Source organism: Haplochromis burtoni, unplaced genomic scaffold (assembly GCF_018398535.1).
Source record: "Haplochromis burtoni strain Fernald_Lab_line unplaced genomic scaffold, NCSU_Asbu1 Contig_131, whole genome shotgun sequence".
Lineage (NCBI taxonomy): Eukaryota > Metazoa > Chordata > Actinopteri > Cichliformes > Cichlidae > Haplochromis > Haplochromis burtoni.
Genome location: NW_024582492.1, coordinates 324880 through 343068, shown reverse-complemented (window position 1 = coordinate 343068; position 18189 = coordinate 324880). Strand labels below are relative to the sequence as shown.

Here is an 18189-nt window from a genome sequence, read left to right as displayed (position 1 = left end):
GAGTGTTATTGTGTTTTTGGAGGTTTACTTGGAAATAAAAGCTAAACTTGTTGACTACCAGAAAATTGGCCAAAAGAAAGTTGTATTTATGGTTTATTTCAAAATAAAAGCACATTATTGGAAATTATATATTTATTTATTTTTAAAAATAAAAGCATGCTCTGTCCTCACTTCATTTCTTATGATGCCATCTTGTGGTTGGACAGTACAATGACTTTCAGTGGTCAGAGCAAAAAATACTGTGAAATCACAATATATATCTCAAAGTAATTTATGGTCAAAACAACCACAAGTTTCCACTTTGATTTTGCACAGAAAATCGCAGCCTTGATTCAGCCTATGAGGTTTTAAGTAAAGTCCTCTACTGGCATTCAGTTCTGAGGAGGAGTCATTTCCCACTTCCTTGTATCTTCTGAAGTAAATATTCCATTTGGAGGTTTAGATTTGGCTGTCCTTTCTTGGTCTTCTTGTTTAGGATCTGGAATGTCTCCATCTTTTTCTGTTTGTACTTCTGGATGGCCTCTTCTTTCTGTTGCTTGTTCTTCAAGTACTCCTAAAAACAGCAAACACACAGGCTGTTGTTTAAAAACTTTTTTCATTAAAAAAAAATGAAAGACAGTGATCTTATTTTTCTTTTACTTAGTCAAACACATTACCTCTTTCTTCTTTCTCCGCTTCTCTTGGATCCTCTCAAATTCTTCTTTTGTCTTCTGGTAAGAGTTTTTCCTCTCCATTTTTTTCCTCATGCGATTGCTCATTGGAAGACTGGTGGAAACAAGCAAACTTTTTTTTTTAAACCCAACATTATAAAAGCTGACTTTGTCTATGCATTCTCCACCACTCCACCCTCTCTTGTTTTAAGTGTTGTGTAAAAGTTGTGAGCCACCCCTCATTTCCTTATAGGACACAATGCATACCATGCTGAGATATGCCAGGTTTTCAGTTAGTAGCTCTTTGGGAATCAAACTGTTTTATCTTTGGCATTTTTTTTTAGGTTCAACTAAAGAACAAATTAGTTTTTGCAACAAACTGCTAGCAACAAAATGATTCAGTGTAGCCACAACACTGTTCCATCCTTTGTACAAGGTGTGTTTTCTATGCTTCAGTGATTCATACGTCATTGCTGAGTGGCTGAACAAGCAAGGAAGTGACCAAAAAAGCAGTCAATGCTCCTTGAAAGCTAAATATAAAGTAATGAGGATTGCTTCATGATTTTGGCACAGTGCTGTATGTCTGCACAGACTTGCTCACCTTTCGCTCTGTGAAGCTGATGTTGGCTCAGCTTGGTTCCCGGACACTGACTCCTTCAGCTCAGATCCCCCACTAACAACTTCTTCACCAGCTGCCTCGGTCTGCTGTGCCTCATCATCATCCTCTTCCTCTCCATCACCTTCCCCCATCTCTTTCGCCTGCCCTTTCATCCTCAGCTTACTCCTGTTCACTCTGTTTGTCCAGGCTTCTTTCTTCAGTTTCTCTGCCTCAGCCTCGTACAGATGCCTGAGGTGTTCTGGATACTCTTCTTTGTACAGGTTTTTGGACCCTGGGTTCTTCTTCTTCTCCTTTCGCAGCAGTTTGTTGTATTCATGTTTGACTTTCTGCTTCCTGTTGAAAGCAAATCCTTGACCTGAAGAGTTAAGTCAGAGATTTTAAATACAGGCAAATCAAACCATTTAAAAAAAATCAAATTCAGTGTCATTACTTATCTAGACTATGCTCATGCTCTTGTGTTGACAGTCGTTTGAATTAACCCAACACGGATTAAGTTCTGATCTTAATATGAATTGATTTCTCACGGTTCCTATGTTATTTAAAGATAGAGACTGTGTAGTTTTTACGTGTACGTTCAGCCTTATTGTACCTTCTTTTACGCTGCCTTTGAACAATTTCTGATCGGAGATCCATTTTCTTTTCTTTTTGACACCCTTCGCGCCACTTTTTGTTTTCGCCAAGTCGCCCTCTTTCCCTGCAAACTTCTCATTCTTCGTTTTTTGATCTGTTGGTGCCATGTGTGTTCAGTCTCTTCGGGAAAACTCAAATGTTTACAACCTCCTCGTCGACTTGAGCTAGCATGCCGTTTCGTTACAGACGCTGTGTGATGACGTCAACAAGACAAGACTTGATAAATCGATTGCGGAAGGCCCTATTTCAAAATGTTCCTTGTTGAAATTCCTTGTTATAAATTCATGCTGTAGTGAACAGGTATAAAAGGAGGCTTCAGTTAAAAAAAAATTTAATAGTTTTTGAACAACGTGATAATAACAACGTGAGTTTTATTATTTTTTTCTTGTCGGACTTCCAAGTATGTTGGTTTTTGATGAAGTGTAAACGCCCTGTTACACTGTGTAAACTCGCCTTGTATGTATGTAAAGCTTATATTATTGAAAAATAAAAAACAGATCAGTAAATTCATCGAACCGTTTTTTCTACTGCCAATGTCTAGGCGTACACCAGAAGTGGGACGTTTGCGTGCTTGCCCAGCTCCTCTTCGTTTTATTAATTAACATGAAATCCTCCTCATGCAGCCTCACAGAAATTCAGCAACGGATAGACGAAGTCACTCGGTTTCTATCTATAACTCTTAATATTGCTAATGCCCACACAGTGGAGTTTTACACTCACGACGTGTGGAAACGGTTCATGGCCGTATCACCGGAGGACGTCCTGTCAGCTGTAGGTTCCGGTAATCACCAGCAGAGGGAGCCACAGCACAGGCAAAGTGGTAAGCTAGTTCCGACCAAACAAGAGAACGAAGGACTTTTCTTTTCTGTTCTTTTCTTTTATTGTATAATATGGAAGCTTGTTTCCTGGAAAAATGTCAGAGAGACCTAATTTCTTAAAAAAATTTGAGATAACAACCCCAAACATTGACTTATGGATGGCAAAAAATAAAATAAATAAATAAACTTTTGGAAACATTCTTCCATGTTTAGGAACAAGGAGTAACCTAATACTAATGATATATATATTTAAAGTGTTGATTTTACTTAGACTTGAAGTTGTTAGTTACTTTTGAAACAAGGTAATTATCAGCCCAAATGTGTGCGGATCATATCGCATCTGGAAAGGGACTGCAGATGTTCTGGACCAAAATCTATGTTAGTATCAGGTTATTAAAGATTTGATCCCCAGTATTTATAAATTAATATAAATTATCAAGGCATAAAAGCAAAACTATTTATACATGGACCGAAACTGTGAATTTTAAAGTATATTCTATGCGGACTTTATGTTACAGATATCCCATATCTATCTCCCTAAACAGAGCAGCCCAGCACCACATTTGGGTTTTGCAATGATACAAAGCGACTGGTTGACACCCAGGAACTTGTGCAGGCAGCTAAAGAGCACTCTCTTCCCAGCCTTGGACTCTGCATGAGCCGGGAGAATCTACTGCAGGACCTCAGGGACATGAAGTCTGAGTCTGGTACTCCAGAGGAGACAGGTAGGGAAGGATTGTTTCCCACTGAGAACAGGAAGCAATCCAGGATTGTCCTGTTCAAATCACAACCATAATTTTTGAACCTATGTGGTGTCAATTTTGGGGAAACTGTGACATTTCTTTCCACTGACTTTTTTTTTAATATAGTGGCTGCTTTTGAGTCAGATGAGTTTATGACTTCTAAGAAATCTCATGAAGTCCAGTCCATGTCTGAGGTGGTGGCCTGCCTGGCTCAGCACTGTGGGGTTAATCAGGTAGGGCAACATTTTTATAGGTACAGGCAATATCCTAAAGGTATATACTGTAAAAAAGAAATCTGTAAAAACCACTGAACAGCTCTTAACATGTACTGTTTTTGTTTTTTAACTTGACATGCAGGTGATAGATGTAGGCTCAGGGAAGGGCTACTTGAGCTCCTTCCTCTCTCTTCAGTATGCCCTTCGGGTGTATGGCATTGACTCCTCTAGCACCAACACCCACGGTGCTCAGGAGAGGAACAGGAAGCTAAAGAAGTTCTCGAAAGCATACCAGAAACACACCAAAGCAGCAAGGACGCAAGCAGAGGCCACACATTCGCCTCAGGAGGAGTTAATAGAAAGAAAAACTGGGCTGAATGGAGACGAAGATGTTTTCTCTGGTAATGGGCCAAGAATTCGGTCACAAGAGGAGGAGAGGGTGTTAACAAGCTCATCAGACATCAACCCCACAGTGGAAGGACGTTCAGAGCAAAACCTAGAAACAGACGAGCTCTTCCTGAGTGCTTTATCCGTGGATGTAATACAGCCTGCTTCCCCCAGAGTTCCCCCAAGTCAACTCAGTGCTGAGGAGAGAGAGAGGAGGAAGAGAGAGAACCTGGAGAGGAAAGCTCAGAGCAGGGCAGACAGCGCTGGAGCCGTGTTTTCACCTCTCACATCTTACGTTACTGCAGAAACAGAGCTCCGAGACCTCATCAATGAGCTGGAGGTGAGCAAACCCAAAGCCAAAAGTAAATGTTTAATAATATATGTAAAAAAAGAAAAGCTTCATCTATATTCAGCCAGCTGTAGAGCATAGTAGCATAGCTTGATTCCCATAGCAACTCCTAGAATTACAAGTGTGTCACAGCAGCTGGAGTTTGCATTACTGGAGTGAGTCTGGGGTGTGACTGCGGTGCCAAATCTGCAGCGCGTCATCATCAATAAATTTTACCATCGATCTCTACTACTCCCCCTACTTGCTTCCACCTCCTTTTCTGTTCTCTCCCATCTCTGTGTGATTTGTCCAAAACCCAGGATGCAGTCATGGTTGGCCTGCACACTTGTGGCAACTTGGCTCCCAGCACGCTGAGGATGTTTGTGGCTAAACCGGAGCTAGCCGCAGTCTGCAGTGTGGGCTGCTGCTATCACCTGCTGTCTGAGGAGTTTGACCATGCCGGACAGAGTAAACAAACACACACACACACACAATTAGAGGTGTAAATCGCTTCCAGGAGTCAGGAGGTGTGTTTCTATCTGTCTCTGTTTGAGTTGAAAAACTGTAACTGTACACACACACACAGCCTGTGGTTTCTCATGTTCTGTTTATGTCTATTTCTCTCCCTCCTTATTTTCACTGACACTTCTCCCATAGTCCAATCTCAGACACCTGCACTTCATCAATCTGCTCTTATCAGAAATCTTATATTCCCACAAAGAGTCACATAAACACTTAAACCGAGCCACCACAACATTAAAACCACCTGCCAGATATTGTGTTGGTCCCGCTTGTGAGCACTGACCCGTGGACACAGATCTGTGATGTTCTGCGGTGTCTGTCACCAGGGCTTTGGCAGCTGAGTCTCTGGGTCCTGTGGGCTGTGGGGTGGAGACTGCTTAGATCAAGCCTTGAATCTTCCAAGTCCCAGTCAGTGCAGTGGTGCTGGATTCAGTCCTGTAAGGTTCAGTGTGAACCACTATAGTCAGAGAAGGATTATCCTCTGTATTTTTCCCATGTAGAGATCTGTAGGGTTTACAGAGAATGGTCAGAGCAGTAGAAGATATCCAATGAGCAGCAGCTGGCTGGGCGAAAATGATTTGTCAGGGGAGAATGGCCAGGCTGTTTTGAGCTGATAGAAAATTAACTAAAATAGCCACTCGTAAAAACCAAAGTATGCAGAAGAGCATCTCTAAAAATACAACAAGTCAAACCTTGAGGCATATGGGCTACAGCAGCAGAAGACCACATCAGGTGGCAATCTTGTCAGCTAAGAACAGGAAACTGAGGCTACAGTTCATACGGTTTTACGGAAATTAGACAATAGAAGGGCAGAAAAATATTTCCCGGTGATCCAAAACATACTCACATGGTGGGAAGGGCAGCAGCAAAGCCACCTGTAGAGAATAGCGCAGGCATCAGTGATAACAGATATGACACTGATTAAACCTGACGTAGGCTAGAGAGAGGGCGCTGGGGTGGAGGAGAGTTGCACGACAGCTTGCACCTTTGCAGCAACTGTAGGTAGACTCAGTCAGGTTGAATGGTGTGCTTTATATGACATTTGCAGATTGGATCCAAGAGTCCTCCGTGTCATGTCTGAGCTAACTATTTATTAAATTTTCCATAGCTGGGACATGCCCAGCCACACTGCAATGTTGTGGCTGATTAGTGCATATTCCTACTTTTTAGTAAACAAGTCCAATATTCCACTGAGAATTCTGAGACTCGGCCTAGTTACCCTTCTGGAGATTGAGTTAAGCTCTGACGCCTACTGTTACAGTCATTAGACTGGATTTACGGATTTAAAATGGCTGTTGAAGGCTGCTGAAAATGAGAATATTTGACCCTTGTATTTAAAAACAGAATCTATTAGAAGGAATTGATTCTGCAGCCAGCGTGAAGTATTCTGTGTTTACGGTGTCGTAGTTAGCCCCGAGTTTCACACGGTAGAGGCTGTTTATCATTGTCTGCTGCTGCCCTAGCTTGACGGCAACGCAGGTGCCAGAATGCAGGCTGATATCATCCCTGTCTCATATATTCCTCCACTCCAGAGTTTATGAGGTATGAAATTGTCTACATGTGTCCTCGTGCTTTGTCTGTAGCCTCTGCACGTCTGCAGGAAAAGAGGCCTCGCTGCTGTCGATACAGCACCACGTCATCTCTTGTTAACAGTGCGACCCTCGACACTTGAGAGTGGAAAATGCTATCATGACAGCTGATTGAAAACACTCTTTTCCACACTTGTTTCTCGATCATTTAAGGAAAGGAACAAAGGCGTTCGCTCACACACGCACAGTTTCACTCCCCTGTTGGCCTTACAGTGCAGTCTGGGCTGCAGGCCAGCTCCTGTGGTGGCCTGCTTCAGCCCAAAAAAGGATCCAAAGGCCTGAAAGCTTCGTTGGAGAAGGACGTTATACATTTATGTGATCGGCTCATTTAGAATTCAAGGATTTCCTGAAGTGCAGCATCCACATCTAGTACTGTAAACTTTCTATATACTCACAACAGCAAAAACGACTCCAAGACGAGTACAGCTTTTGAGTGTACATGTCCGGTCACGCACTAGAATATCAGAAATATTTATCTGGCCACTTCAGAACGAGCTCTGTGACCAACACAAGCAAAGCTACTATAAACAGCTCTGTGCACATAATGTACTGAAATCCACCCTTCAGATGTCACAAAGCCTCGTCCACTTCAGTTGCTTCTAAGGGCCTGTGTTGGCAGCCATGTGCCAGGCAGACGTGAAGCTAACCTGACTGCTAATATGCCCCCGTGTCCAGAGCAGTTTGTGAGAGCCTGACCATCCACAGCTGCACATGTTATTAGTGCTTCCTTTGACTGTACTCCCACTGGATTCGCTGTGCCTTGGCCTCAGTCTTCCAACCTTTTTAAAGGGACATGAAAAGGATGGCATGCTGTCAACACTCGCCACCCTCCCACTGGGAATCAGGGTTTTTGAGTACTAAGAACTCCTGCGGTTAGAAAAATGGGGCTCAAATTGCTATTTTTCCACACAATAATTAGAGGTTAGCCGTACTGACTATTTAGGGGGTAACATATGAATTTGCTTGCATTAAAAGAGAAGTTTGAAGTTCTTTTGGGTGATTTTCTGCTGAGAGTTAGCTTAGCTTAGCACAAAATGATTAAAAATTAGGAGGCTGATGGTCTTAGCTCCTCAAAGGTAACGAAACACATCTATCAGCATCTATAAAGCAAAATAATTACGCTAGGTGAAATTTGCTAAACTGTACAAAACCTCAGGATTGAATCAATGTTATTTTTAGGCTAGGCTAGGCTTGCTTTCCCCAAGGTTTATCTTTTGTGCTAAGCTAAGCTAAATTCCTGCTGGCTTTGTCTTCGGATTTAATTTAACACTAACTAATAGGTCATTTGAATCCACTCCCCTGGGATGTTCTAAGGCAATCACTGCAAAAAACAACAAAAAAAGTTCGGTACTTTTGTTATCTTGATGTTTCTCTTGCAAATATTTGAAATAGATGAAAACAGCATGAAAAATCCCACTGGTCAACTAAACTGATTAATCAGTTGACTCATATTCCTGTGTGTCCTCTCACAGAGTGTTTACAGAGTGTGTGTGGTTTCCCTCTGAGTCAGTACCTCCGTGACCAATCCTGCTTTTGTGGCAGAAATGCCAGGATGTCAGCATGTTTGGTAAGTTTCTCATGTGTTTTTTTTTTTTCTTCTCATGGCTGCTATTAGCTGACAGTAAAACTTTACACTGATGAACTCAAGAGTCTGACCGTCAGTGGATGAATCACATACTGTTCATGTTCTCATAACCCTTGGTGCATACCGAGGTCTGATGGATACAGTCAACTGTATTTATACTGTTGCTTCCAGTGTATATAATTTTGCTTCTGTAACCAACCACAGTGGATTTGAAATGAAGTAGTGAAGCTGTGATTGAAGGCAAGACCTGCAGCTTTATTACAAGCGGTTTAAAAAACGTTGCATGGCAAATTACACCCATTTGTTATAAAGCCTTTCCATTTTCACAGGCTCAGAAGAAACTGTGCCCCCACCACCACACACCACATACACATACACACACACATTCACTTGAAAAGCATGCTCGGATGCATTGAGGTCACTTGTCTGAATTGGATATTTAGGAACATTACATTTGTTCGCCTTACAAATCTCTGGGGCTGCTTGCACAGCATCATCCATCGTGGCCCTATTTCTATGCTGCAGATCTGAGCACCTTGGCCGGGAGTCCATTGATTAGCCACTTATTAATCGTCACACAGTTGCTTAAAGACAGACTCCCCAAGGATTATAGTTGGAAGCCAGAAATCTTCTCGTATCAAGGTCATGTCTCTCTCCTCTGTGACCAGTCCAGATATGTGTTCGTAGAAAAAACATCATCAGTTTGCACCAGTTGCCCAGATCCTACATCCACCAACGCATCACTGCGGTTTTGACAGACACTTTGGTATTTTTTATGTATGTGGTTTCCCAATAGTGTACACATTGAGGCAAGTCTGGGTGTGCCCTGATCCAGGTGTGCTTTGGTATTTTTGTCCAACCATTGAATTGTTATTGCAAACATATAACTGTTCTATGTGCACTGCAAGGGTCCGTTTCAGAATCAGAAGCCAAACAACTCTTCTGAAAGAAACTTGGCCTACCTTAAAAGAGCACTGGATTCATACCAAAGGCTGACAAGTTAACAGAGGCAAAGTATTGTTGAGTGGTGACAACTCTGCAATAGATTACAAATGGCACGGGCTGTCAAAGAGTGTTATTCTGAAAAGCAAAAAGGGAGAACTCTTTGGGTGACAAAGATTGTTTTGCATAGATACTCCGTAGTTGTGCCTTGCTCGCAAAGAGTTTGAAAACTAATACTTTGGACCATCAGCCCTTTCATTCTGGCCCAAGGTAAAAGTTTTTTTCTTCACCAAGGAAATACCAAGAATTCTTCGATCATCAAGAAATTTCTTGCCTTCCTTGGGTAAATGTCTGTGTTATCCACGTTGCTGAACTTTCCGGTGCATCCCTTCTTTCCAAAAACCTGCAAAATTGAACTGGCAACCCAAGAGTTTCCACTATCTTTCCAATAGATCTCTTTTGTTTTTCACCCTAGCGATGGCATTCTTCATGTGCGCTGACACATCTTTCCATGTCTGTAATATTGAGAGTTCCCATGAGCAGCTACCAAATTCAACTTCAATATGTGGCGTTTTACAGAAGCAAAAATGTACCACTGTTCAAATACTTATGTACCTAATATACTAGACCAGGGGTGGGGGAACTCCAGGCCTAAAGGGCCGGTGTCCTGTAGGTTTTAGAGGTGTCCTTGATCCAAGAGAGCTGATTTATATGGCTAAATGACCTTCTCAACATGTCTCGAAGTTCTCCAGAGGCCTGGTAATGAACTAATCATTTGATTCAGGTGTGTTGACCCAGGGTGACATATAAAACCTGCAGGACACCGGCCCTTGAAGCCTGGAGTTCCCCACCCCTGGACTAGACAATAGGCTCAGAAGTCTTGTAGAGTCCATCTGCTGTTCTGGCAGCACACAAAGGACCAAGACTATATTAGACAAGGGTGATCATAATGTTTTGGCTCATTAGTATAAGCAGAGCATCAGAAATGTTTTTTTTTTCTTTGCTCCTACAGCTCACTTTTTTCCAGGAAAGTCTTTGTCTTAACACTTTCCCATTTGTCTCAAACAGGCACTGGAAAGAGTTGCACTTGGCCAAGGGGTAAGTACGGCGTGCATACTAACTGTAATCAATATCATAGACAAATAGCCATCATTGCAAAAGAATGGAAGCTCTTTCTGTAAATTGTCATTACGCTCATCAAAACAAATACATCAAATGATTTCAAATCACAAGTACGGGCTTTCACAATCACCCAGCACCGTATTATCTTCATTGCTGATCTCCGGCATGCATTCAAACAATCAGCCCATTAATTCTGCTATTGTTTTAAGTCTGTGATTGACTACAGTGTATTTATTTGAAATGCAGAGCTTGGAGGCTCCAGGCCAAAGCTGATACATGACACCCGCTGCCATTAATATGGAATGTTTATAAATATTAATGCAATCATGGAAAGATTGATTACTGACTGGAACAGAACTCTGAATCCAAAAACAGGCTTGATTGCTTGCTAGTGTTGCACTAAGTTTGCAAAGTGTCAGAAATATTCGTCGGCCATTTATACACATGTTTGGTGAAGGAAAAAAAAAGTTTTTCACTGTAAAAGCTGAGTTATCTTAATTCAAATAAACAGCTTTGTCCTTCCCTGCAGATTCAGATGGAATCTCTGTTCTACCGAGCAGTCCTTCATGTTATTCTGAGGGACCACTACAGCTCCTATAAAAGGTAATCTACAGGAATTCACATCTGGACCAGCGGATTTCTAGTGGAGTATGAGAAATCAGGGCAAATGCATGTAATTTTTTAAGACCTTTTTTTTTCCCATTCCCCCTGTCAGTGTGTACAGTATCAACTATGTTTGGTTAGAATGAGTGAGAACAGAACAGGTGTCAAGCTTTGATAGTAGTCCAAAGGTTTTGTTTTATTTGTTGTGAACCAGAAGTGAAAGGTTTCTCTCTCTGGCTTGTTTAGGTTACAAATGACCCAAGACTTGCCAGCAAAAGCCATATGTACTCAATTCCTGGCCAGATTTGGGTGTATTGTTGTATCAGGCCTAATGAATAATAGACTTGAGGGTTCAAATGAGCTTGAAGTTTACTTATAGATCAGTTAGTGGACAGAAATTGAACCGACAGGAAAAAGTCTTTTGTTTCCAAGCAGGTAACCTATGGCAATTCTAGCGGCTAGAGCACAGCTACAAATGTTTTGATCAGAAAATGTTCAAAGATCATTACCCTTCAGTGTTATAGTGATGTTTTCAGTACAGGAAACATTAAAAAAAATTGATTAATAAACCAGTTTCCTGATCTTGCAGGTATTATTTGCCAAAAAATAGGAACATTCCCTACTACATGCAGCGTGACCCCACATAGGACAATGCTGCTTTAATCTAAATGCTAACATAAGCTATGTTATATGTTCATACTGTCTGCGCTAACACATAACATAGCTGGAAACATTCCTCAGAGATTTTGGCCCATGTTGACACGATGGTGTCACACAGTTGCTCCAGATTTGTCGGCTACACATGTGTGATATGAATCTACTAGTCCACCACATCTCAAGGTGCTCCGATTGTTTGAGATCTGGTGACTGTGGAGGCGATTTTAGTACAGTGAACTCAAAGTTGTGTTCAAAAAACAGTTTAAGATGATTTGAGCTTTATGATATGGCATACTATCCTGCTGTAAGCAGCCATCAGAAAGCAGGTATGCTGTGGACACGGTCAGCAACAATACACAGCTAGGCTTAGGTATTTAAATGATGCTTAGTTGGCAATAAGAGACTCAAAAAGTGCCAAGAACGTATCCCCCCCACACCATTAAACCAATGCCAGACTGAACTGCTGACACGAAGGAAGATGGATCCATGCTTTCATGTTGTTTACACTTAATTCTGACCTCACTGTTCAAATATCACAGCAGCAATTCAGACTCATCAGACCAAGTTTTCTCAGTAGCTCATGTGCTTCAAAGTTTGATGTGTTGGCATGCTCGTCTGCATACCTTGGTAGTAATTAGTGGCTAGCTGGGTTATTGTTACCCAAAAGCAGCCTGGCCATTCTGTTCTGAGGTCTGGCATCAACTACATCTTCACCCAGGGAACTGCTGCTCACTGGATATTTTTCCTTTTTCAGACCATTCTCTGTAAACCCTAGAGATGGTTGTGTGGGAAAATCCCATCTCAGAGGAGGTCATCACCATGCCGTGTTCAAAGTCCCTAAAATCACCTTCCCCATTATGATGCTTGGTTTAAACTTCAACCTAAAGTCGTTGAATTATTACCTTGTTTGATTGATTAGATATTTGCGTTAAAGAGCATTTGAACTGGTGTACTTAATAAATTGTCCAAGAGTAAATACTGTTTACCATGCTTATCATCTTATTATACAGAGTTAGCATTGTAACAGTTACTGGTAGCACTAAACACAACAGTAGTTGGTCAAAAATGACAATTAAAGTGATGATGGGACTCTAATGCTAATGCAATCAAAGTCATTCCAATATATACTGATGGGAAGGTGAATGTACCAAATTTCATAGCAGTCCATTAAACAGTCTAAAAAAAGCCAGTAAAATCATTAAAATTTGTACTCTGAGAATCATTTCTATAAAACTTCTCTTTCGACCAAAGTGGTGGCGAGACTAACTGGACATACATGCCGTAACTGACTTACTTAGATCCACAAAACTACTAGGAATAAAAAGGTGAGCCGTTGCCTACAGAGAATTTAAATAAAGGTACCAAAATATGGGCACATATATGAGAAGGCAGCGTCATAACACACACAGAAACATGTTTAGACTGGCAGTGGTTCTTGATTATGCATTTTAAGTTAAAAATTCCTGCTAAACTCCACATCTCCTTTTTTCTTTGTGAATTTTCTAGTGTTTGTTGTGGATTTTTGGTATTTTAATGAACATTTGTACATTTTCTACATTACTAGAAATACTGTAAAAAATAGAAATTCTTAACACCATCTGGTAGCAATTAAGGCAGAATATGCAGGTATCCTTCAAGCTTCAGGTTGTCCTTAATTCACCTTGCTATCCAAAGAGTAGCTGCTGCTTTACACCCCAGCCCATTCTCACTCCATTCCCTATACTGTAAGGCCTTTCAGCCAGTGTGGTGCACATCTTTAGTGACTGATTGTATCTGCCCAACAAAGCCAAACAATAGAAGGAAATGCTGCAGACCTCAGTTTACTCTTATCAAAATATTATCACTCCAGACACCATCAAAGAGAACCTGCCTGCTGACCTTTGACCTTCATCAGATCAGCATTGAATACCCATTAGTCTTCCCCAAACACCAGCTATTCCTCATCGTTTAATCCTTAGAAACATTTGCTGAGGTGTGAGTGCATCACTGAGCAGAAACATGTTTGTTCCACAGTGAAAAGCGAGTTGGGAATGTTTACTCCAAAGCAAAGTCATTTGTGGACTACGTTCGGCGAGCTCTGCGCAGACTGGAACTGGATGAATCAAAGGTCGGGAGCAGAATATTACACTCATCTTTACACCTTCCACAAACACACAAGAAAAGAAATAAACACACTGTCCTTCTGCATTTTCAGCTACAGATTTAGGTTAGAGCTAGACTCAGTAAGTGGACCATTTCCAATCCATATTTTTACTCATGACCTCAAACAGAGAAGCGTTGCATAATTCACAATTCAAAATTATCCTTATTTGTTTTATACTGACCCTTGTTGTAGTCCCTGAGTTCATTCTCAGCTGTTTAAGCTCCTCTCTCTTTAAGGCCACCCTCCCTTTGATCCAGCTGGTCTTCTGATTGGCTGCATGGGGCCAGTCCCAACCAGCCAATCAGCAGCTGGATAGGCCCAGATGTTTTGACATCTTACAGAGCCATAAGTACAAAAAAAGACTGTCTGACAGTGGAATTATACATCTGCACCTACTGCACTGTGACCTAATGTGCAGCTCCATAGGAATCTAACTACACGTCACACTCAGTGCAGCCTCCACAGATATAAATGCTAGCAACAGCTTTAGCCACTTGTGAAGCCGACATCATAGGCTGCGTGTAGATGAGGCCTGAGCTTTTGCCTCTCAGGGATTACTTTCACATTTGCTGATCTCATTATTTGAAAATTTAAGCAACAATCATTCTAACAGCATGTATGTGACAGGATATAAGTAAAAACCTAACAGGTTGATTTAGGTTAACAATAGAGTGTGTCGTATCGTATAGTATAGTACAGGATCTTAGTATAGGATCTTTCACACTGTTGAGAAGTCTGTCATCTGGTTGCTCTGGGTAACAGTGGGCGATGGCGCGCTGTCTGTCTGTCCCATGTTTCTCACAGCTCTTTAAAAACATGCTATTTTCTGTCACTTGTCCCACTTCACATCTCCCTCACAGCTTGCTTCCAACTTTTTTTGTCATTCTCCTCTCTTTTACCTGCATATATAACACGTCACTCTCTCTTTAGCTCTCTGACAGCGACATCCAGGATTATCACAACACATACAGAGTGCGAATGGATGAGATGCATGCTTTTAACATGGTAAGTCTTCCATACGTCTTGGTTCTCTCCCTGTCGAGCATCCTAGTATTTAATTCCCACCTTAGATTCCAACAACATGTTTAAACCCTTTTTTGTGTAAAAATCTTTTTTATCCTGTAAAAAGAAAAAAAATTACAGACCACTAAGTGAGGTCATTGTATTCTACGGGGAAATAATGAGAGAGTGATTGCTCTGAACGAGAAGAAAACCACCCACTTTTTTCCCTCTTCTTTTCTGAGGCCACTAATTGTGATGTCAGCCAGCATACCAGTTTTCTTTCATGACACAAACCAGTAAAATAGGTTTTGGGGAATTGCGGACTACTTGGAAGACACAAGTTTTGCATATGTGTCAAATAGAGTAAAAAAAAAAAAAAGATATACACATGTGCTTTCTCTCATGTCGGCCTCTTTCTACAGCTGAAGGTGACCCTTGCTCCCTGTATTGAAGGTCTGATTCTCCTCGATCGCCTCTGCTATCTGAAAGAACAGGTAAAAAAAATACTTGGTGTCATCAAACTGTCAAATCCTGCTTAAATGAATTCAACTCTGATGGTGCTTCAGAACATTCACAGCACAGCTTTGGAGGATTTTTCCAATTTTCTGTCTGGGCTCATCTTTATGATTCGCTTGTTCAGCTTGTTGATTGGGATATGAAATATACTTCCCAGATGATGAAAGTGAACACACAGAAATGTCAGCTGAAATCTGGAAACCTCTCTTTGTTATTGACAGTAACATAGGTGTCGGCTAAATTGAAGCCAGCCTGCAATTTATCATCTCGTGTTCCGGCAGCCAAACACAACACGCTAATCTTTGGTCTGAGTCATAACTATGAGATGTGTATGATCGAAAAGCTTTGAAGTTCTGATTATGCGAGATTATATGTCAGATGAACCTCCTTAAATGAGAAGGGGGAGACGTAATCAAGCTCTGTAACATCAAGTGCACTGGTCAGCGTTTGGGGGATCTCCCTTGAGGTCAAGCAGAGGAAGGGGGGAAAATAGGAGATGATGGATGGATGTTAATGTGATCCATGCGGTGATAAGTGTGCAGAAGCACGTTCAGCCTTAAACAATCATGTAAGCACACAAAGATCAGGTGTTGAATTGATGTGTTTTCACTGAATTTGCAGGCCCTGATAGTAGAACAGCGATGCACATATTCCAGTAAGGAGAGATCATCTGGAAGAAGAGAATGAGATTTATTACAAAAAATATGAATATGCAAATTTAGACTCAAATGAGAGGCGACATCATGGAGCAGATTCCCAGATTATGGTAGGAGATTGGTTGGACCCACAGGAGTCACATACACTGCTTGTGGAGCAGAGTAAGCAGATGGCTGCTGAGCACTTTTGGATGAGATGCCCTGGAAAACTTGGATGATGTAGAGACGGGGAGGAGGAGGGTTGCACGACGGGCGGCCTGAAAGGGAGACTTTACAGAGCGAATTTAAAGGACTGAACAGGGGCCTGAATGGAGGCTGATTGACCCAGAGAGTGTGGGCAGATAGATTATTTTTGGATAAAAGCACAAATGGCAACATTTTCATAGAGGTGAGTTTGACAGCGTGGAAAATCGAAATCACACCGGGGCGGCGCAGCCGAGCGTGAAACGGCTGGGTTTAGAATTAGCACCTCCAAGTCTGAGGCCATGGTTCTCAGGCGGAAAAGGGTGAACTGCCCACCCTTTGATGTGGTGGATTGTTGTCCCAAGTGCAGGAGTTTTAAGTATCTCAGGGGTCTTGTGAGGGAAGAGTGTAGCAGGACATTGACAGATGAACTAGTGTGGCACTGGCAGTCAAGTTTCAAGTTTTATTGTCATGTACAGATAAACAGTGTAGCCACATTTACCCATAATGAAATTCTTTGGCTCGAGCTCCTCAGCTTTACATGAGGATATAGAAAGTCTGCAGTTATATTAAGAAGAAAATAACAGAAAATAGCAGTAATAATAATGATAAAAGAGAAAAAAGAGAGGAAAAAAGTATTAAATATTTAGAGAATTTAAGACAAGTTGGTATTTACAGGTTGTGCAAAACTTGTGCATGAGCATTTAAGTGGCATTTGTTGAAGTGCCAGTGTGTAGAGTCCTGTAATTATAGTGAGTGTGTAATGGTGTGTATAGAATGTCAGCAGTTCAAAAGCCTGATGGCTTGTGGGTAGAAACTGTCTCTGTGTCTGCTAGTGCGAGTCTGAATGCTCCCGAATTGCCTGCCGGACGGCAGGAGCGTGAAAAGTCTGTGGCTGGGGTCATGCAGAAGCTGTACCGGTCTGTTGTGGTGAAGACGGAGCTGAAAATAAAAGAGAAGCTGTTGATTTCCTGGTTGACCCGTGCTCCTAGCGCTTGTGGCCATAAGCTGGTGTCAGTGACAGAAAGGATGAGATAATGGGTACAAGTGGTGGAAATCAGCTTCCTTGCAAGAGTGGAGGGTCTCTCCCTTAGTAATGGGGTGAGGTTTTAAGTCATTTAGAACAACTTGAAGCAGAACCAGTTAAGGTGGTACAGGCATCTGACCAAGATGTGTCCTGGAGGTCTCCTATGTGTGGTGTTCTGGGCATGTCCTATTCGGAAGACCCAAGAAATCCTGCGTGGACGTGGCCAGGCAGAGGGAGGTCTGGTTGTCTCTCCTTAGACAACAACAGCAGCAACAAAGCTCTTGCTTGTGATGGTTTAATGGATGACAGTGTTAATCAGCCGCTCAGTCCCATATTTTGCATAGGGGCTGGTCAGAATTTGAATTTGTCCGTCATTGGTTTGTGACTAAACCTAGCACCACCCACCAGGCCTTCTTGTAAAATCCCCCAGCCACAGGTTTTTAATCCAGATAAGAACTCTAAAGAGTGTTCACGGGTAAAAGTTTATTGTAGAAATACTATTTTAGGGGAGGAATTCCCAAATGCCTCACAGCAAGAGGGTCCAAGATCTGAATCCTCTGTCTGGCCGGGGGCTTTCTGTGTGCTGTTTGGACGTTCTCCCTTTGTTTGCATGTATTGGTGTGACTGTGAGTGTGAATGGTTGTCCTTGTTAGGCCTGCAGCAAACTGGTGACCTGTTCAGGGTCTCGCCCTAAGTGGAAGGATGACATGATCACTTGATCGTGTATGAATCATATCAGAGTTTCAGAAAAGGTGGGCGGGAGTAAGCGACACAGTATGCTTGTTTTATTGGTGTAAATGCTCCCCATCTGTAGATATGCACTTCTGTCCATGATAGCACAGTGTTAGAACTTACAACAGATATTTTTGAAGACCCCTCGGCTATGAGTTACAAACACTTGCTTTAAGATTTTTAAATGGACTGAGTACAAACATGGTTGTGGGGTGACTGCCTGAGAAATTTCTGAACACACCCTAGTCAGCACTAGATGATGACAGAGAGAGAGAGATTTCCAGCGCGCATACAGCCTCTGGGTTGGCTACAGTTCTACAGCTAAACAGCTTAGCTGCCAAGGAAGACAAACTTGTTTTGCACATAAACATGAGCCCACCTGAGTGAACACTTGCACAGATATTTCTTCTCGGGGGATTCAATAGAGAATTCTTTTATAGAGGAAACATCCTTCAGCTGTAATAAAGCCCAAACTGGGAGCAGAATCAAGATTTTTATATCAGCTCTGTTGTGTGTGTGT

At 41.9% G+C, this 18189-nt stretch overlaps 2 protein-coding genes across 4 annotated transcripts in view; one reads left to right on the top strand and one right to left on the bottom strand.

Annotated features, from left to right (window-relative positions):
• Positions 1 to 117: 117 nt before the first annotated feature.
• On the bottom strand, positions 118 to 2116 carry ccdc59 (coiled-coil domain containing 59). Its single transcript, XM_005930274.3, has 4 exons — positions 1859 to 2116; positions 1252 to 1624; positions 657 to 765; positions 118 to 553 (listed from the first exon to the last, which is right to left on the bottom strand). The coding sequence occupies exons 1-4, from the start codon at positions 2004 to 2006 to the stop codon at positions 389 to 391; spliced, it is 795 nt and encodes a 264-aa protein (XP_005930336.1). The 5' UTR covers positions 2007 to 2116; the 3' UTR covers positions 118 to 388.
• A 144-nt stretch (positions 2117 to 2260) lies between these two features.
• Positions 2261 to 18189, top strand: part of mettl25 (methyltransferase like 25) — a 19667-nt gene continuing 3738 nt past the window's right edge. Inside the window, exons 1-11 of one of the 3 annotated variants that reach the window (XM_005930272.3) lie at positions 2261 to 2719; positions 3263 to 3442; positions 3587 to 3693; positions 3818 to 4402; positions 4711 to 4858; positions 7974 to 8068; positions 10097 to 10126; positions 10680 to 10753; positions 13424 to 13517; positions 14484 to 14558; positions 14978 to 15049. In XM_005930272.3, coding sequence (XP_005930334.1) covers positions 2503 to 2719; positions 3263 to 3442; positions 3587 to 3693; positions 3818 to 4402; positions 4711 to 4858; positions 7974 to 8068; positions 10097 to 10126; positions 10680 to 10753; positions 13424 to 13517; positions 14484 to 14558; positions 14978 to 15049 — 1677 coding nt within the window. In that variant the 5' untranslated portion in view covers positions 2261 to 2502. Of the gene's footprint in view, positions 2720 to 3235; positions 3443 to 3586; positions 3694 to 3817; positions 4403 to 4710; positions 4859 to 7973; positions 8069 to 10096; positions 10127 to 10679; positions 10754 to 13423; positions 13518 to 14483; positions 14559 to 14977; positions 15050 to 18189 lie in introns of all 3 variants that reach the window. The other 2 variants (XM_042224193.1, XM_042224194.1) reach the window with 2 other exon arrangements.

Coding starts and splice junctions, on each gene's coding strand:
- ccdc59 (XM_005930274.3), bottom strand. CDS start 2,006: ATGGCACCAACAGATCAAAAAACGAAGAATGAGAAGTTTGCAGGGAAA. Junction 1,625..1,858: donor CAAAGGCAGCGTAAAAGAAG/GTACAATAAGGC, acceptor TTAACTCTTCAG/GTCAAGGATTTGCTTTCAAC. Junction 554..656: donor AGCGGAGAAAGAAGAAAGAG/GTAATGTGTTTG, acceptor TGCTGTTTTTAG/GAGTACTTGAAGAACAAGCA.